At 35.1% G+C, this 22,042-nt stretch overlaps 1 protein-coding gene across 1 annotated transcript; it reads right to left on the reverse strand.

Moving 5' to 3' along the window:
• Positions 1-1,758: 1,758 nt before the first annotated feature.
• Positions 1,759-17,576, reverse strand: LOC310739634 (heparan sulfate glucosamine 3-O-sulfotransferase 6-like). Its single transcript, XM_083565713.1, has 2 exons — positions 16,883-17,576; positions 1,759-4,133 (listed from the first exon to the last, which is right to left on the reverse strand). Exons 1-2 carry the CDS (start codon positions 17,344-17,346, stop codon positions 3,515-3,517), a joined length of 1,083 nt encoding a protein of 360 aa, XP_083421839.1. The 5' UTR covers positions 17,347-17,576; the 3' UTR covers positions 1,759-3,514.
• Positions 17,577-22,042: the final 4,466 nt, after the last annotated feature.

Here is a 22,042-nt window from a genome sequence, read left to right on the forward strand (position 1 = left end):
CTGGAATAATTTTCCACAGGGGTTGTACATTTAAGACATGGTCCCCTGTCCTCCTCCTTTTTCCCCTCCATTCTAACTCAATCCATATTTATATTTTACCTCCCTGTTATTGATTTAATCATCTGTCACTGACTGATACATTGATAAAAAAGACACACAACCCACCATGTTTTACAAGTGGCTAAGTAACACTATGAATTCTGTCATTACAGTCCCATGTGTGCAATAAGGCGTTACCGCAGGCAATGTGGTGATTTCAAAGCATTCATAATGAATAACTGGAAATGTTAAAAACACGAAGTGTAGGATATGCAAACCATTCATCTGTACCTGACATATCCTGTCTCTCATTTAATTTTTTTCGGTGCCTTGAATATTTTCTCTTGCCTATCAACTTTCATTTGTTTTGGACTGCCTATTGTATAATGAAGTCTTTTTCACTCAGATATTACAGCTGCTATACTGCCTTGTCTGTGACATGGTGTATCTACATCCTTAATCAACAATTCTGTTTTTACTTTGCCACAATCTTCTTCCTCAGTTCCCCTCTAACAACAATAACATCCAAATATCATGTATATTCAGGATAAATACTGATTGTGAATAGACCAGATTCTGCTAAGTAATAAATGCTAAATTAAGGAGCTCTGCACACTTCAAGTAGATTTCTTTTTAAACAGTTTAAATCTACAAAATTGTTTCAATGTGCTTATATATAAAGAAAAAAGAGAAAGAAAGAAAAAAATATAATCTATATATATATTTTATTTTTGTATTTATTTACAATATTTAATAATTTCCTTGCCAGCCTTTTTTTTTTTTTTTTTTACCTCTCTTACAGATAATAATACAAGTCATTTCACCTTAACCCTCATTCCTGCAGACACTCCTCTGTTGGAAAATATTAAGTGACAGCTTTACATTAGATTGTTAAAATAAAGTAAAAAAAAATTAACAAACATAGCACAAATTTGTAATTCTTTGTATTGAAACCTGTGAACTGCAGCCAGACTCTTAGACCTGCTGTTATTAAAAATGAAACTTCTGGCCAATCACAATCAAAAATTCAGCAGAGCTGGGTTAAAAATATGTTAAATTCTTAGGTCGTAGTAGGTCTTTGCAATTTATGTCAGCTTTGGAGTCAAATACAGAATCCTTTTTTTCATTCATTCATTTTCTCCCGCTTATCCGTAATCCGGGTCGCGGGGGCAGCAGTCTAAGCAGACCCCCACCTTCGACTGCTGCCCAATCCTCACAGCACCATCCCTATGTGAAAAGCTGTCTGTGTTTCCCCTACTATAACGATTATTTGGTTTTTGTGAATACTGAGTAGACTTTTTGATTCTGACTGTAATATCTTCTATGTAACTGTATGTAATTATTATATTGTTTAAAGTCTTCAGATTTATTTTGTGCCACACAAACTCAAAAACTTCATTAGCAAGATGCGGCAGCCAAAAAAATAAAGGATAATTAACATCCTATCATCTAAAATGACATCTTTCTAAAAAAAAAAAAAAAAAAAGCTTTAGCAGAGACTTCGGTTAACATTTTCCACTTTCCACAATCAGCTGCTGTAAACTGAAATGAACTGACAGACAGAACTTTCATACCAAGTAAATACTCTGTACTTCAGAAATAAATAAATAAAACCATTTTTATTAATAGATTCCCTACGAGGGAAAAATAAAACACACAAATAAATATACGTTATGTATAATTCTATAATTGCTGAAATAGTTATATTTACTCATGGTCTCATTATTAATTATTATTTTATTTGTTTTTCAATTAGACAGACTCGTGTACACCACATGCATATGACATTACATGAACATTGGGAATGTACAGTATGTCCATTCACAGCCACACGAAGCAAAACTGAACAGGGAAATGTTACCTTGGCTAAAGCATATTTTACACATAAAGAAACAGAACAGAAATTGAGAAAATTAAGAAGACAAAATTGCTGTATGCCAGGTTTACCACAGTTCAGACATATTCTGTGAACCATCATCTACAAACAAAATGGATCTGTTTAGTTCTGTACACATATACAAGCAAAAAGAGGGGGAAAAATTGGGAAAACAAATAGGAAGTTATTTTACCAATGCTTTTCTGACATATTTTATAATTAGAAGCCTAAGCGCAGAATACATTAGAAACATGAGAGGAATAAGGGGATGAAGATGCTACACGTTTTTTTATTCCCATGCATCATCTATAGAAATGAAATACTTTACTCGAGCCATATTATGAAGCCATGGCGGTGTACGTTTGTATAGAGTATTTAAAAGAATGTTTTGTTGGGTCTAAATACATTTGTATTTCACATTTGATTTAAACTATATACCAAATACCCTGAATTTATACTCTACTTTTTCACTGCATTATAAATACCAAACATGGATACATGCACAGTTCCTATGTAAGCCAACTCAGATAGTACTTTGTAGAAGATTTTAATAAAAAATTTATTAATTAATTAAGCAATTCATTCATTAATTCATTCATCCATCCATTAATTCATTCATTTATTTTCTTACTCATCTTCAGTAATTGCTTTGTCCTTGTCAGGGTGGTGATGAATCTGAAACCTATCACAGTTGCACTGGAACTGAGGCTGGATATGTTCTGTGTGACATGCATAATACCTTGTCTATGCATATTCACCACCATTTTCTAAGTAGCTAAGCCACCTATATGCTTTTTTTGAAAGCGGAAGAAAACTGGAGAACCTGGAGGGAACCCAGACAAAGATTCAAAGTTTGAAACGCCACACAGACATACCCTGAGTTCAGAATGAACCCTGGAACTGTAACATAGCAGTGTTATTTGATACACCAACATGATGCTCTTTATTACAAACATTAGCTTTTAATAGTCAACTTTCTTAAAATATTATTATTATTTTTATTATTATTATTATTATTATTATTATTATTATTATTATTATTACAGAATTATGTTAAGTTTATAACAGTGGTCAAAGAATGCTTATGCAGTACAATTGCAAAATATAAATATATTTACATTTTAAAATACTTAAATATACAGTACATGATAACCTTTTCAGAGAACATTCCCGAAAACAATGTCTTCTAAAAAAAACCTAAAGTCATACACTATGTTTGAAAGGACTAAATTATACTGTGCCTGGCATAACACTCTGGCTACTGAGTTATTTTAAGCCACAAGTCTTTCCAGGATTAATATTTCAGTGTTTGCATATTACTATATGCAGTGTATCATTAGTGAGCTACTTTTCCATTTTAAAAACTGGTTAATACAAAGAAAGACCTTGCATTTAGCAACATATACAGTATGCTGTGCATTGCACAATATCAGGATCCAGTAGACCTAATTAACCTTATTAGAACCTGTTGAATACTTATTTGGACTGCATCTGGTTACATCCCCTCCATTTTAGAGTGTGTAAATAAAGTAAATATACTGACATGTGCAAATGGCTTTTGTTAAGTTGCCTTTTAAATCCAACTCCACTTGCAAAGCTTCAGTCCCAGCCAAAATCAAGGCCACTCATCTGGTAGAACTTGTGGTTGAAGGGTCTGTAAAACTCCCTGAGTTTCTGAAGCACATCTGTTGGAATATGAGGGTGAGTCCTACCCTTGGATTTCCCCAAGCAACGTGGCCTACTGCTGCCCTCTGGCTTCTTTAGACATGGAAAACCCTTGGTCTGGTTAAAGTAGAAGTGCTTGTCACTAACAATGCGCTTGAGACCCAGAAAGTCTTGCACACGACCCACCTCACCGGCCGGGTCACTCACTAATTTCTCACCACTTACAAACAAGAAGCTGGATAGTGGGAAGTGCTGAAGCCAGTTCTCCAGGTGCTGGGCGTACATACCAATGCGCACAGCACTCCATGAAGAGTCAATGACTCCAGAGCTGAAGTTCTTAAACACCAGTGTCTGAAAAGACTGAAGTCCAGGGCTTTTGGTCAGAGTCTGTGTATAATCAGACACAGCTCTGGTCACTGGATCCCGCACTACCACAATGAGTTTGGTGTCGCAGTTCATAGCACACAGACGGGAAGGGGCTTCTTTGGTCACAAAGTAACTGGGGGTCTTTTCCATTGTAATTTGGCCATCAAGGGTCCTTGGCATCAAGTTTCTGCAAAATTAAAGATTTCAGAGTAAAAGTTATAATAGGAAATAGAGGCTTGTATACTGTATGTGATTTGTGCATCCTAGTATTGTGCATAAGTTCTTTTCAAGATATGGTTTAATTAACATGTTCATGCCAGATGTACACAGATGTAACCTGGGGGCTCAAGGAGAATGTGTAAAACTAGATTTAGAAACCCTGGAGAAGTGAGGCAGCCATGCTGGGACACTAAAACAGTTTGCCTCCTGATTAAAATAAAGAAATCAAGTCAGTGTCCAGTCCAAAATTTTTTGTACTCGTTGCTGTACAGTTCTCCCAGAGAGACAATTCAAAACATTTAGATTAAACTCATTACTTACACTGTGGCAGAACAATTGTGATTGCTAAAATAACTGAACCCAATTTAAAACACATATACTGTATAATTCATGATTAGAGCACTTCTAAAGAAAGTGCATTTATACCACTACAAGCCTTAATGCATTTTATTTGGGCAGATATGAACAATACACACTCAATCATACTCAGTCATAACATTCACACTCATCTGTGGATTAAACTAGTCAGTCCCACTCCAGGTTGTAATAATCCCTTGTTTGATTCAATGTCAATATGAACATGATCAACTCTGATGTACAAAGAGTGAAGAACACAAACTCAACATGTAGTATAATATGGGTTTGGGGCAGTATGTTTGAGACACAAGCTGCTAAACTGAGAAGCAAGGCAAGAACTGACAGCCAGATAGCAGAGATTTAATGACATGCCAGAATAGAATGAAATACGATGTATTCTGAATATCAAAGCTGAAAGATTCAAGAACAAGAAAAACATGAGAAAGAAAATGCAGCAGTTATAGAACAATGCTTTTCTTTTATTTTCTTTTTTGCATCAGCTGTGTTCCTGATTGATTTTTGTGACTTTATAAGGATTGCTAATAAATGAAAAACACTTCTACTTAAGTTTCCAGATTCACCCCTTCACCACACCATTTATTTTTTCTTATCCAGTCAAATTTGTGTGAAATAATATTATGATACTGATCTAAACCACTGATACAAGATCTTTTGACCGTTTTTGATCATAAATACTAATATAATAAAAATGGAGGCCTCTGGTTTAACAAATAAACAACTCATGCCTTGATATACTATAATATTTACTACATTTTCTGCAAATTTCCTTTTGTAAGTGTTGGTTAATATTTTTGCAATTACATGAGATTATATAAATAAGTGTTGTGAAACGGTTGATGAAACAAAAATATGTTAGAAAATATGAAAATATGTTAGAAAGTACATAAAAGCCTTCCAACTGGTTTAACGCCAAATAATGTCTAGGCCCTGCAAAGAAATGGTGCTTATATTGTATGTAAAATCATAATCAATCAAACTATAGCCAAGAAAGTGAAGCACAAATTTATAAAGAATAAACTGCTCACCTAAACACATTACTACTATCCCCAAAGTTTGAGAAAGCCTCTCCACTTAGAATCAAATGTTAGGAATTTTACATATAAGCAATTTTCATTTACTTGTAACTGTAAAACCTGGTTTTCTTCTACCAGCAGATTCCAGAAAAGTGTGTGCCAATGCTCCACATTCAAGCCAAACCACCATGATTTTCAGCCTTTGTTTGCTAACTTGTGAGGTAAATCTCATGGTGGAGGATGCCCTTCTGAGACCCGCTCATGTTTTCTTTCTAAAGCGGCAGGATTAAAGGGACATTATGAACATCATGTGAAACAGTACTCCACTCAATAAGGATCTGATCAGCAAAAGCCACAAAGCCACAAGAACCACTTAACAGCAATTTCCTGAGACTTCCTGCCCCTTGTCCTTGCTGTCTCAGGCCCTTACTCTGCGTGTGTGCGAGTGGGTGTGTGTATGTGTGTGTGTGTGTGTGTGTGTGTGTGTGTGTGTGTGTGTGTGTGTGTGTGTGTGTGTGTGTATTTAAAATAAATGTGATGCCTCCATGTCTTGGAAGATACCAAGCTAAAAAAATGTAGGGCACAGTTTCCCAGACACGTCACGAAGTTAAGATCAGCTTAAATGGAAAAAAGTTCAGTGTTACTGTATCCTCACTCTACCGCTTAACAATGATCTTTGTTGTGCAATCTTTTTGAGATACTTAGATTCTTATTATAGCATTAATGTTTTGTGTGCAGTTTATTGTTTGCATAGGTGGAGCATAGTCATCTTACCAGTTCTACCACTGACAACATTATCATTAGAAACTGTCAGTTGGCGCAAAAAACAAATACAATCATGATGCAATAACAGTAAATGTCTAAGTTAACATTTTAGGTAATTTATACGTTTTAGTAAAATTTTTGTTTAAATAGCTTGTTTAGTTTTTTTTTTAGAAGTTAGATAACATGCTTTTCTTCTACCACTTTTCATTACCTATTTGATTTACATTAGAACTGTACATTGTGACCTCTTTGGGGGGCAACAAACTAGCCACATATAAAAAGCTAAACTTAAATAGTCAAACAATGTCAAAATTACTATTGTTAATAGACCCCAAAGTATTTTAAAAACTACTTTATCATTTGTTTAATTAATTGTTGTATCTTGATTTACTTAATTTATTTCTTATGCCAGTGTTTTAATCAATTACTTTTACTCTTTATATACATTTTGATAAATTATTGAAAGTAAGATGGATGTTTTTTTTTTATTTATTTAAAGATTTTTCACAAAACCAAACATTGTACTACTTGCAATATGTTTACTAATTCAAATTGTATTTGTCACATTCATACAAAGTACTACATGTAGTAAAATCCTTTTTATGACTGTCCAACATTTAAACATGCAAATAGAAATAGAATATATAAAAAATAAAACTTGACATTCAGTCAAAAACATTGACCCTCATGAAGGTCAAGGCAAAAAAGAATTGTGTATTTTTAGTCATAATTTTTTTTTTTTTTTAATTGGCACAACGCATACAATTTACAAACTAAGGAAACTGGTTTTATTTAATGGCATATTTTGATCATATTAAATTTTAAGCAGATATGCCATCGCAAAAACTGCAGTACTGAAATTTTTCCATTCTCAGCATTCTAGTTTGAATGTGTTCATGATTGACATTGATGCAAACTGTGTTCAGAATGTGAAAATGAAAAGAATTATATAATTCAATTTTCTTCCATCACACTGATTACAATATAAAAACTCTATCCAAAGTGACCACACAGAGTTCATTACAAGCTGTTTCTTAAAGAATATCTAGAACTGTATGTTTGATTTTTAGTATGGTTTTATTACTGATATTTAGAATGAGTTTGACAGTAATCATGATGAGATGTCAGTGGTGGTGAACATGAACAGAAATTCACATTGTGTGCACACTGTAGAAAGAACATACACAGATGCCTTGTTTATATAAATATTGGTTTGCAGACTGACCACAGGAAACATTTATCATTCTTTATCTAGAGTGAGTGCTTTTGGACATTAACATGCGTTGTCAGCAGTGGTGGAAGTTTAATAGGTCTAATAGACAAAAATTTCTGAAACATATTGAAATAGGCAATTTGTTTAGATGCTTATTTGCAAAAAAGTGAGTTAAGATCCCACCTTAATGTAGGATCATATAGCTGGATTTCTGTGTCTCTGTGTCTAAATTGCTGCAGATCAATGTGTCTGTCTCCAAGGTTTAAGAAGGAAGGCAAGCGAAGAGAAGTACCAGAAGAGATCAGGGTTATGTGACTGCATGTCTGTGCATGTCTGTGTCCCTGATCACCTCTTCAGTGACTCTAAAAAGTCCTCTGATAAGTCATCAGGGATTGACTGAAAGCTGTCTAGGTGAATTCATTCATAATTAATGTGGTCATGGCACCAAGAAAAATCATTAATTGTTGTCTCACAGGATTAAAAATAACCGTTTAAATTTTACACTTTAGGAAAATAGATTAGTAGGGAATGTGTGCATCCACTAACTTGTCTGAAGGACACAGTTCAACTACAAACCACAACTTCAGTGCATCTGTTTCTAACAAACTACAATGTAAAAGACCTGTGTGTATATGTAACATGAAAAAAAAAAAAAAAAAACAAGCAAAAGCATAGCTTTTCACTTTATATTAATGACAATGCACTCAATTTGCTATTGGTTAATAAGTAATCAAATACTTGTAATGAAATAAATGTCTCCAAAATGTTGGTGAAGTGTGTACACAAAGTTCTTTGATTAAAAAATGTAATTTTTAAAAAATGTAATAGAATTAATCTGTGATACCAGAACCATTTCAGTATAGGATTGAGCTGAGAGCAAGAGGAGAAAATATATTGCAATACATTGCATATCCATTTCTCCAAGAAGAAACCTTATTGCATGACATTTTCCAACAGTGTGTTTTAAGTAATTGTAAGTTTTAGAAAAAAGTTCAAGTTAAAGGAAAATTGTCCAGCTGGTAACAAAATAAATTGAAAAAATGTTTGCGAAATGTTTAGCAAATACCTTTGGCACTAATCTCTTGTTGGTTTGATATTCCAATTAGTGGTTGTCCGCTATGCTGAAATCAAAGGTGGACACTTCAATTTAATTACAGTAGTATTTAATAAAGAAATAATGTAAAAGCAAGATGTAGAAAGGTAGGATCTGTTGATAATGTAAGAAACTGTTCCATGGATTGAAAATTGTTCAATGTATTGATGAAAAATGTTCAACCAAATCAGAATTACATCATAAAATTTGCTACATTTTTGCACAAATGAATAAAAACATACTTATTAATTATACATATTAATATGCAAGTCATTCAGGGTGGATTTCCTATTAATTCTAGATAACACTTTTCCTTTATCATATGGAACGTACATTAGATTACTGAGAAATAGCTGATTTGTTAGTGTTAGGCAGACAATTTCCTACTGTCCCACTATGAGCAATTTGCTTCTGATTACAGAGTTTCTTTCCATCAAGTACATAAAAGCTCACCACCACTTATTCCCTAGCATTGAGCCATTTAGCCCACTTAAATCACCTCCTTCTCAAGGGCCAACTGCCATCGTCACTACTTCTGATTCAGCTCAACTTGGTGTGTTGGAAAACTTGAGAAATAAAAGGAAATTTTCAAAAAGACGAAATAAAAGAATATGACTTTTTACAGCAACTACCAGATATTTAGTTTTCAAACTGTATTAAACTATAGTACTGTATAATAAAATAGAACCACAATTCTGAATAACATCTTCCAAATTGTGGCATGATGTCACTTCTACCAAGTGCAAGAATGTTTATCGACTGCTGCAGATATTAAATACATTACTGTGTGTAAATGTATATAACACCCATCCATAAATCATGTAATGACATTTCATTTGGCAGATTATGATGTTGCAAATGTAGCACAGAAGCAAATTATTGTTTTTGGAGTGTTGATGTTAAAGACATAGCAGTTATAAGGGCTTCTGGGTATACTTTAATTGGCAAAAAATCATTTACAAAACGTTGTCAGTGTCAACATGATAATCACCTTTAAGACAAGTAAAAGTGTGAACAATGGGTACAGGCAGCACTGCTGACACTACTGTTATTACAGACGATGAAGTGCTCCCAGCAAAATGTTACCCTCACTGAGGGTGCTAAAAGCAATGGGAATTTGAGGAAAATGTCTATATGTCTATTACAACAAAGGGATCATCATTTGTGATTAGCTTTTAAAAACAGTAAAATAAAAAAAATAAAAAATTAGTATATACAGTGAGATAAGTAGAGTGTGCTGTATACTTTCAGAAACAAGGTTCCTATTAATAGATCACTTCTTAATGAGGTGCTACTTGGAACAATGTTTGTAGAAAATTTGGTTGTAAGATTTGACAGAAAACTGAGGGCTCCCTTGAAAGATAAGCTCAGATACATCAAAGTTGTTACAGATTGATTTCTAAAAGTATAAAGTCTTAAACTGGATCTTAACTAGAATGTGCGTATGGATTTCCATGTTAGCAGCTTGTCTCAGAGGTTTACTCTTCAGAAAAAAAATACTGAAGTGTTGGACAGCCAGCCATGATGAGGCGCCAGACATGCAAGTAAAGTGATGGACAAGGACAAACATGGCCTAAGGATGGAAGATGATGACGATAAAGAGGTACTGTGAGAATATTTAAAACGTCATTCCAGATCTAGCTAAAAATGTCCTGAGGCTCCTGGGTCAAAACAGAATAAAGTTACAAACTCATAAAGTATAATTAAAACTTGATTTGAGGGCCACAGTGTCACCTCTTATTGGGTGATAAACATTTGCTCTGATACTGTGGTTTCAATCCAGAATAAGGCTTATGACTTAATATTTTGTGTTCTAAGTTCCAGTACCACAGAGGACCACACAGAGGCAAGAAAAAGGAAATTTATATTTATGCCATTGTGGTAAGGAACATCTTTGGCTTAAAGAAGGCTGGCAAGGAATTTCTATCCCACTGCATTCTTAATATGTCAAGAAGTAACTCAGACATTTTACAGTGATTACACTTAAATACTGTTTAAAGTAAATATAAATCTAGATTTCTTTGTATATTTTGGAACTGCACATTGCATTGTATTCTAACATCAATCAATACAATACAATAAATACAATAAAACTAATGGATGTTAAATGCCTAGATTTTGCATTTGAAGTGTATGATAATTTTTAGTACTGTTGCACTTTGCCATTGCCTGTTGATTTTGTTGAATGCTTTCCACAAGTCTAACCTAATGTTATTCTTTGTGGGCATGGCAAACCAACCAAGCATGACAACAGAGCATCAGTGAGATTTGACATTTTGTGTTGGCTAGGGAAATTCTTTTCTCGTCAATAACCATCTCCTCCTGTGTGATTTATTGCCATTGGATTAGTGGAGAGCTTTTGAATGAGATCGCTTAAAAATTCTAAAACACGAACCACAATACACCTCATATAATGGTAATTTTGACCATATGGGTTTAAGAATTATTGGCTCCTGTGGTGTTTCCCTCTATAAAGCCAACACTTTTCAAATGATGTGCAAACAGACTCCACACAAAACCACTTCCTTTACTGTTAAACCTTTTCAATGTCTAAGGACGTTGGAGAACGTGTGCTTTTTGGAATCATTTTGGAACTTCATTAAAACATGTCGATATCAGATGTTCATGTCAACCATTTTTTCCTGGACATCAGTTAAACAGATTTTTAAGGAAAATAGTCATCAACAATCACAGTATTATAGGAAAAATCCACACTGAAAGACTTGCACATTAATTCTTATTAATTGTCAGTGGTGTCCAACGTTTATTTGGTAATGAAATTCTGAGTTAATATTTTCTGTGACTTAAATGTCTATTTTCACTTTGCTTAATTGTTTCCTATCTTACCACAATGCCATTTGACCACCTGCTGATAGTGGTCCAGTTGTTTCATGACTACCTAAAAGGAACGATGCAGATTTAGTCATTTAGTCTTTCCAGCCTTCTCACCTCCTCACCTGCATACTCAAACAGATTCAAATTTTAATTTGTATAGCACTTTTAACAGTGGATTTTGTCTTAAAGACGCTCATAAATAAATAGATTAAAAATAGAAATTTCAGTATCACAAATCAATTTCTTGAAGTTTAGCCCTAATGAGAACGCCAGTTGCATCAGTGGTAAAGAAAAACTCCCTGAGATGGTATGGGAAAAACCTTGAAAGGAACCAGTTTCAGAAAGAAAGCCATACTCGTCTGGGTGACATCAAATGCTATTTATTATGGTTCCATCACTGCTGAGATTATCATCTGTTCATGAAAGATCACTTGTTGTAAAAATGTTTATGGCAATTGCAGCCCTAAGTAATTTAAACAAATTTTTTTAGTTGATTCTGTTCAAATGCATTGCAGTCTTTGTTCCTGAGTTTAACCTTCCACAGTAACCTTGTGGATCATTAGACTGTTAATGTGGAACCATCCTCAGCTGCACCAACTGTTCTCCAATTGTAGAGAACACCATCCAAAGGTAGGGCTTCAGGATGAATCAGGCAGGTTTACAAAGAAGAAAGGGACTGGATCACTGGTGATCCTCCAAATCTTTTCCACTTCTGTCTTTATACCACTATACCAATGTCATTATTCCCACCATGTTGAAGATTAAATGCTCTGTATGGCTGCATTGCAATCAAAAAATCTGAGTTGAATGTTTGCTGCTTTCATAAATTTTTCCTATGAATTGATATGCAATATGACTGCACTAGCAACAATCTCTCTGTGATGGCAGAATGTCAGCCCCCTTTCCCCCTTAAAAGGGAAGGAATATAGCCCCAACCCACATGCTAGTACCAAAATCACTAAGCATATAACACATATTTCATTGTAAGCATAGTTTATTTGTCCCAGAGTGGAGGTTTTGTGTTTAATATATTTGTTCAGCAATTACATATATTGGTAAACATGTATGTCAGCACTACATATATTTAAATATTAGGTTTGTAATGTTTTAAAAACCTGCAAGGATGTTTGTATTTTCTACCTGAGCATAACAAAATTCAATGACAGGACTGAATTACTTAATTCGTTCATTCATTCATTTATACATTCATTCATTAATTCGTCAAGAGTAGAACTCATCATCAGTCAAAGAATTCAATTAAGTTTTAGGATGAAAAAGATAAATGAATCTGGTCTGATCAATACTCAAGTTATGCATGATCAATGTATGTGCTTTTTAAATGTCTGAGATGATTCCCTGATGACACCCAGTGCGAGAATGAATGTCTTTTTAATGTCCCTTTTTCATGAACAGGATTTTCCTCTAGTAGCTATGCATATTTCTATTAGAAATGTGTTGTCATCGCTGAGAATTAGAAAGACACCTACTGACATCAGATCCAACACATTTGATTCATTATAGTAACTATACAGGCTATAAAGTGAGTCTGGTGGTTCCAGACTAGTTGAATACAGTATGACCAGAGCAAAATGTTAATAGAATATCATGCATGCATTTCATGTCATGCTATGATCGATATCATGCCATACATATGATCATATTTTAGTCACGTTTCTGTTCCAGGGTCAAAGATAAGCCTATAGGAGTTTAACTCCAAATGAAATACCATGCTGATTTTCTGACCTTTTCTGACATTACTCTGGTTGTTTTTCTATCCTTCATTCAATACCTTCTTAAGTGCAATCCAGGTTTGCAACAGCACAACTACTGTAATTGCTGCAGTCCCTTTTCCAAATAGTCTAAACAAGCAAAACATATGGACACAGGAAACAGGAAAAACAGACTGTAGTGGAACCAATACTCTATCCCACTATGGTGTGCCAATTATCTTTTTGGAAAGTCCGAAATCTGGATTACAGCTGCCATTTCACTGCCCAGTCTTTGGTCAAAAGATTCCATCCCTGTTGGAGTAAATTTCCTACTTCATCTGTGATGCCAGCTATTAGTTTTTAGTCCATCATATAGTATTTCAGCTATGTCTAAATGCTTGCTCCTCTGTACTGGTGATATGTGTATAGAGTGTAAAGCATCCTTGTTTTTCATCGCCTTGTAATGGTCTTTAAAAAGAAAGGAGAACAAATTGCTTAATAAGCCATTCTACACAGAAACGCCTGTGTTCTGAGTGAGGTAAAGTTTGTTAAGCCGTCAGCTGCAGGGCTGTGCCATGAAAGACAGCGGTTTTCCTGTTTGCATGTGTGCTGTTTTCCATGGCCTATGAAAAGCATTGTTCCAAAACCATCCAAAACCAAATGAACCATCACTGAAAACACATTAAGGTCTTTTGTTTAGGTTTTTCTTGGCTCTTGCTTAGGTTTATGTGGCTCTGTTTTAAAGGTTTAAAAAAATAATAATAAATAATATAAAAGAAATAAAAAATAAAAAAAACAGTTGTGTTGACTGAAGAAGTAAGATTTTGATATTTGTAATTTCTTTGGCATCATTTAAGTTAAGTGAGTTAAGTTAAATTAATTCCATAGTTTTCTGCAACATCATAATGGTGACAATCTCCAAACACATATGCAAACTTAAGGATGTAAAAAATCTCTCAATAGTTTTTAGAGTGAACCTATTAACCATTCTACAGGTAAACCAAACTGTAAAATCTGCATGGAGACATCTTTCATTAATCATCTTACAGTAGCAGACAATCTGCTCAGGCTACGACAGACTGCATTTAAACTAGTATTTTTTTGACAAGGATGCAGACATGTTACATCACACTGTTGTGGCAATAAGCTACTTCTAGCTGGGTGAACTTCCAACACAGGTGATCAGAGAAGCGTCTGATGCTTTAGTCTGAAGAAGCTATTTTGAGCTTATAGCATTGTGTGTATTTTGTGTGCATTCAAACATGACCACAAGTCAGGACCCTCTCAAGCTGGTAAAGGAAGCACAGAATGCAGTGGTGCGCTGCAGCCTGAGGGTCACTCGATGCCATTTATCCATGTTGCTTTGGTGACAGTGAAGGGAAAAACAAAGAAAAACAAAAACAAAACAAAAAAAACAGACATATGTTTAGAAGAAAGTGGGTTGAACTTTTCAGTCTAGGTACAATCACTTCTCTTGGAGTCTATTCAGTTTGCTTCATTCTTTAGGTCATACTTATGTTTAACCAGTAGAGGTGCTTTCATCATAGTTGTGCATGTAGTTGTTTCTATTAGAAACCACACTGATCTACTATGGCCACCATTTTGCACCTTTCACACGTCTACTTTTTGATGTTTCCAACAAAAAGAAAGCTGTAGCCAGTTTCTGAAACACTCTTTCAGACAGCAGCACCATGAAATGTATGGTTTGTATGGTTGCCTTCACCACATCTGTATGCAATAAAGTTGCCATGCAGAGAAGGGGAGACTGGTGGCTTTTTAAGGCAAATGCTCCCAGTCAGTGACGTTCCCACTACATCAGCTCAGCTCTATCCAAGCAATTAAAACACACACAGTGTTGTGCTCTGGCTTCTGGATGCAAGGCTTGCCACAGGAATTTGCCCACAAACACTTCCTCTCCTCCTACATCTAGCGGGATGAGAACTGCCCCATGTGGGAGATGGGAATGTATGGTGCACTAAAATTATCAGTGGCAAAATGCTACCATGTGTTCTTATTTTCATGAGTGTAAGTTGACAGACGCTTTAACTAAATTAATGCTCTGGACATTAAAATTTGTAGTTATCTTCTCTTTGCTTGCTCACTTTCTTTTCTTTCCCTCTCACTACATGCATCCACAGCCAAGAGAGACAGTCATGCCATTAGCCAAACAAGAAGTATCTCTTTAGCCAAAAGGTTCTGTACGATTGTACTGACATCTGGAGACCATTACCAGTGTTTCTATCCATTGCTCTTAGCAGCCTGGAAGAACTACGATAAAATTACAGCTTTGGTCATTCAGGTCATCTTTTCCATTAGGATTTATCACTTACACAGTAGTTAAAATTAATTTTTTCCATGTTTTTTTGTTCCAGTGTAGAGGTTACTCTGGTATCAACACACACACATAGCAACATATAATCTTATTTATTTATATCAGCAGTTGAGCTTGTGTTCAGCAGCCTACATTATCCATGTAGTAGCAATTCTAAGTGGCATCAAATATTTAGTGAGGGACAGCTTTAAGTACAGCTGTCAAGCTTGTGTATTGCCTTCCTTTTAAACTGTATATGACTTGCTATGCCATTTTAAACCTGACACATGATGCCATAATACCAGTTAAAGCAAAATCAGATACATAAATGTGTGATTATAATAGTTATATGTATGTATGCAGTATATATTTTTTAAATCTTGGCTAAGGAATGTGATATAAAAGAGTAAAAAGTTGGACAATAATAGCATCACTGTATATCTTAATACCTATGTACAACAAGCAGTACTGCAAATGCCATTGTCTCTGATTCATTAGCGTGTGCAATTCATGTGCTCTCCATATAACCAGTCAGGTTAAAAGAAAACTATGACCATGTGAGTTAACAGTGAGCTAGTATTTTTTTGTCAATCAAAAATTCTGGCAACAGTTTTTATATAAGCGTTTACAAGCTATAGTATATTTTTATGCTCTCAAAATTGTTTGGATATTGGCTTATTTTTTAAAAAAAGAACAGTTGCAGTTTTAAAACTGCTTTAGCTGCTATAAACCCCCTGCACTTTTAAAATGATAAATCGTGGTTGAATTCATGCATGGACATAAAGGAGCCTCTGATATGATTTTTGGTCAAATTTTATTACAATAAAAACTGAATCAAACTGAATTAGCACTTGTTTATTAAATACAACAAATAACTAATCTGTACCTGTGTACTGGGGTGAGTATATATTAGTAATATATATTGTATCCTCAGCATGATGATATGAAAATAGTGTAATAGCGATTATTAAAATGTACACTTCACGTGCGAATAGATTTGCTGGCTTATGTTCACTTGAAGCCTACTCTCTTAAGCCTACCACACTCTTCAAGTGAGCATAAGCCAGCAAATCTATTCGCACTTCTACATCAGTGTAGCTACAGTAAAAAGCAGGAAAGATGTCCTTGAAGGAGCTATACTCGTGCAATAAAAATTCAAAAGAACGAGACATTTAAAAAAAAACATTTTGGAAGGGATAAGCACGTGCATGTGAGCAATAACGTGTTTTAATAGTTTGCCAATTCAAAGCCATCACACAACCAGACCAGATGTGGGCAACACGAATTTAAATGCAAATGCTTTTATAGTGTTAAAGGTTTCAATCTTGTTTTTAACAAGATCTGCCATGTGGTGTAACTAACACACTCATAGCACACAATAGAATTGCATGTTGTGTTACCTGTACCACTCCAGACCCCTGTTGTAGAACCTGTCGAAGAAGTGCGGCTCGGAGCCCACAGCGCGCACATCTGGATGAACGCGCAGAAACTCCAGCAGCGCCCTGGTGCCCCCTTTCTTCACGCCAATTATAATGGCCTGGGGAAACTTCTTATTTCCGTACGTGTTGGAAACAGGGATTCCACTTTCCCCGCCGTTGTTTTCCGACTCGATGGGCTCCGGGAGCGCGCTGACGTGCGCGTACACCGTCTCGTTGCGTCGGAGCTCCTCGCGCGCTGGATGCACTTCACCCGGGATCGTCTGCCTCACCAGATATGGACGATCATTGATTTTGGGCGCAGAGTCGCAAAATCCACTTAGGCAGTGAAAAAGGTAGATGAAAAGCAAAAGCATGGTGAAAGGCAGCGGCACTCTGGACAGCGCTCTGCCTGAGTTCAGCCGAGTCCTGCAAACACTGCATCCCATGTGGTGCGATAATAAGCACCTGACAACATGCTTACATATCAGTGCAATGATTCATGCACTAGGTGAGTTTTTTTTCTTGCCTACTGTATGTGCTTTCAAAGAGTCCTGAGTTCTTATCCAAACATTTCTCGAACACGCAGCATCAGTTAGATTGTTTGCCAGACTTATATGTCAAACAAAAACTGACAGATCCCAGATTTCACTTTCGTGGCATGTGTCTTAGCGCTCCTTTCTTTTCAGGAATAAGTTTAAACCCTTCTCACCGTTTGAGTCTCGCTTTCCACGCCTTGAGTGGAGTCTCCACCCTTTACGCACTCGGCATTATAAGGGAAGAAGATCAAAAGACCACTCTTTGCTTTTGAGAACGCATTTCCAAATTCGTGTTAGTTAAACGCACTCAATGCATAACATCATAATCATATCATAGTCAACAGGTTGCATAAAAACCACAACCATTAGATTTTAATTTGTCTTTCAAATCCTTATTGCGCATTTGAATTTTAAGTAATTTTTATATTCTTCTTTCTATAGTGCCACTTTCCAAGCTGTAACCACAGACAGGTATGCGCAGCCTGAGTTTATAAGGTATCATCACTGTACAATGCATATCGCGTTACACATACGCATCGCCTCTCAGATACTCTGTGGTCCTTTGAACTTGCTGAATGTCTTAGTCTAGAGCTGGAATATGAAACGTGTGTAATAGTGAACACAGTTTGGCTGCAGAATGACATAAAGCTGTGCCGGAGGCACGCGGCGCGCTCTAAAAGAACTCCTGCATTGGCACTGAATAGTTTTATTAGCCAAAATATATGACTGAATCTAAACAGGGTTGCAATTGCCCTGATTAGTCAATATTACACTTTGCAGAATAAAGGCTTCTCCCTACAGGTTTGTACAATCTGCAGATAGTGCGCAGAATAACTTGGTGGCGTTCAGAAGCCCGAGAAGCCATATCAATCTGGGATTCTTTATCATCATCATCATCATCGTCAACGTCATCGTCATCAAGATTTGCACAAGAGCAACAGGAAGGACTAAGACAAATAAACTAAGACTTCCCCAATAAACCCACAATAGATTAAAAATCAAATCAAATTCAAACTTTATTTGTCACATATATATTCATACAGAGTATGACATATAGTGAAATGCTTTTATGACTGTCCCAACTTGTAAACATAAAATAAATACAATGTAAGATAAAAAAAAGAGTAAAGTAATGTAGAAATAAATAAAAGAAGTATAGAAGTATAGAAGTATATTAAAGTATAATATGACTTATAAGTATGAATATATATATATATATATATATATATATATATATATATATATATATATATATATATATATATATATATATATATATATATATATATACAGTACAGACCAAAAGTACACACCTTCTCATTCAAAGAGTTTTCTTTATTTTCATGACTATGAAAATTGTAGATTCACACTGAAGGCATCAAAACTATGAATTAACACATGGAATTATATATGGAATTATATACATAACAAAAAAGTGTGAAAAAATTGAAAAATGTCATATTGTAGGTTCTTCAAAGTAGCCACCTTTTGCTTTGATTACTGCTTTGCACACTCTTGGCATTCTCTTGATGAGCTTCAAGAGGTAGTCACCTGAAATGGTCTTCCAACAGTCTGGAAGGAGTTCCCCGAGAGATGCTTGGCACTTGTTGGCCCTTTTGCCTTCACTCTGCGGTCCAGCTCACCCCTAAACCATCTCGATTGGGTTCAGGTCCGGTGACTGTGGAGGCCAGGTCATCTGGTGCAGCACCCCATCACTCTCCTTCTTGGTCAAATAGCCCTTGATGCCTTCAGTGTGACTCTACAATTTTCATAGTCATGAAAATAAAGAAAACTCTTTGAATGAGAAGGTGTGTCCAAACTTTTGGTCTGTACTGTATATATATATATATATATATATATATATATATATATATATATATATATATATATATATATATATATATATATATATATATATATACACACACACACTAGTTAAAAAAAAAAAAAAGTATATAGATGTATTTCCATACATGAATTAACAAAAGGGATGGATGGATTTGAATGACATATGTATGACAAAAGTACAGATTAAAGTGACTCAGTGTGATGTAATTGTCATTAAGGTATCCATGTGCTTGTGTAAAAAAAAAAAAAAAGTAAGTAAAGAGTAGAGTGAAAGTGAAGCTAGACCAGTTCAAATTGAGTTCAAGTAATGTGAATATATCACAATTATGTAAGAATAAAAATATGCATACTACATAAACAGCACTTTAAGTTATACACAGCCTAAAATATCTGTACAGAAAGTCGGTTTACTAACTATATTAATGGGTTTTTCCAATAGGGTAATAAGAATGTATGCTATACATGCATGATGATCAGCTGTGGTAGTGTGGGCAGGAGCGTACAGCAGTCCTATGTAAATATTCTTAGGCTTCTACTTTTTATTTTAAAGAATGTTATTTGTAATAAAAGAAAAATCACTAGAGAACAAAGCAAAATAACCATTTTTTTTGTTGTTGAACTCTAAAGTAGATTTAAGAGCATTAGCAATTGCTTTTATTTACTAATTATCTACTCCAAAAAAATGTATAGATTTTTTTTTAACTATATTGAATATATAAGTTTAATAATAAACTATAACCAGTTTAGTATTCAAAAACTGGCTGCAAACTACACAGTGTAAAATAAAGTTTAAATAATGTTTAATTATTGTTTAATAAAAAGTTTTACAAAATAAACACACACCGTAATCAGCAAATTGTTAATCACCAATGACCGATAACAAAATCTGTATACTCTTTTCTTCATTAAAGCAACTACATTTTCTGCTACTCTCCCATTGCTATATATAATTATGCATCTAGAAATATATGCAAAATTTTATAAGGAGACAGAAACTTTTTGGTGCTGATTAAAGCACATGAACCATGGATGTGTGATTCATCTGAGAGGCCCATCAACAAATTTTCTCCTCTCAAGGCTTACAGATGGTGAGTCCATGTGTCTGCCATTATGGCAAATTACAAGTCCTCTCCAGCAAAAAGAGAATGTTCCATTCGCAGTTTGTCATTTCCGGGACCAAAAAGAAGATCGCATTCATTGCAAATACCACAATATCCCCACTAGCTAAAATCAGTTACCATGGAATGAAAAAGACTGCCACCCCTGAGAGGGCATGAAAAGGGGTTGTGTGTATTCCCAAGGCTTTTCCTAGCCACTATTAGCTGCTGTGTTTTCAACACAGCAGAGTGTTCAGATGACTCCTCAAAATGAGCCGCAGATTAAAAATATTTGCATGATTTTGCATGTGTGTTGCTGTAATGATCAATGGCTTTTATATTCATGCATGTATAAATGAAGATATACTACATGGCAGGTGTAATTTTATTGCTTTACTTCATTGCTTAGGGTTCAGAAATAATTTCAGAATCCGTTTTTTTTTTTATTCTGGTCTAAAATTACAATTCGGTGAAGACAGACACTAAAAAAACAATTCTAGACAAATAGTAGCTTCTGGTCACACCTGTAGCCTTTCTGTCAGAGAAGATGAAAAACAGAGGAACAAAGAAGACAGAAAGCAGGTCAGCAAAGCTTTTGTCTCCCCCCTAGGTCAGGATACCTTTCATCCTGAAACCGTATGTAAAACGCACTTCACCCTGAATGAAAGAGAGAAGGAATCACTGGTGAACATATATGACCTGCATGTCATTGATAAAGTCCTTAATACCTGACAGGTCAGGTGCTGTAAATTCACAGTTCAAAAGGTTGGAGATGATCAAATGTGCTTAAAATATGCACAAAGCAGATGCCATGACACGGCATTATTAGGTACACGGCAAAAAGATACCTCTGTGTAGCTTACTACTCTACAAATGAATCAGCTTTTAAGAAGAAAGTATTGATTGAGCAGCATATGGGCAGGACTGCTGACCTGAAAAGACTTAATAAATAACTGAATCAGTGCCATTTTTGCTGAGCGGCAATACAAATATGAAATATGAGTCAGAGCGCATTAATATCTGTACTTTTTAATGTATCGTGCCATTGACCATCCAGTGGTGAAGCTGTTTTATCAGCTGGCAGTCCAAAACAAAAGAAGTCTAGATGCTTTTGGTGCAGAAAAACCTGCAGAGGCAAGTCTTGTGTACCTGAGCAAATGATACAGAACGCAATATGGATAAAAGGATTTGATTGACTGGCATCTGAGTCAACACAAGAGACAGAAGTAAAAGCTGCACATTTTTAATTGATGTATGATGTACAAAGTCATGCTGAAACAGAATTGTACAGCACTCCAGTGAGTGTTTTGGAGTGACTGAGAGAACGGATGTGTTCATTAAAACAAAGTGAGTGAGGTCAAAAAATGCACAAAAGATTATAAAGCAGTTGTAATAGGTTCAAGTTAAAGTTTCATACTTGGAAGGTTACCTCTGGATTAATGCACATTTGTAGCTACTAAGCTGACAGCAGTAGAAATTGAGCGGTGTAGTTGTGTGTTTATATATACATAAGGGTGTGTGGAAATATTGGCACATTCATAAGATAATACTGTACAAGTAAAATGTTTTTTTTTAAAAAGCACTGCTTACTTCTTACCTAGGATTTTCAGGGGGAAAAAAAGATGATTCAAAATCAAAATTATTAATTACCACCTATACAC

The sequence above is a fragment of the Silurus aristotelis genome (genome assembly GCF_946808225.1).
Source record: "Silurus aristotelis genome assembly, chromosome: 17".
In the NCBI taxonomy this organism is placed as follows: Eukaryota; Metazoa; Chordata; class Actinopteri; order Siluriformes; family Siluridae; genus Silurus; species Silurus aristotelis.

What these genes read in the sequence shown, in the direction of transcription:
- LOC310739634 (XM_083565713.1), bottom strand. Translation starts at nt 17,346, where the DNA reads ATGGGATGCAGTGTTTGCAGGACTCGGCTGAACTCAGGCAGAGCGCTG. An exon ending in AGGGGTCTGGAGTGGTACAG is followed by an intron (nt 4,134 to 16,882) that starts GTAACACAACAT and finishes TTAATTTTGCAG; the next exon opens with AAACTTGATGCCAAGGACCC.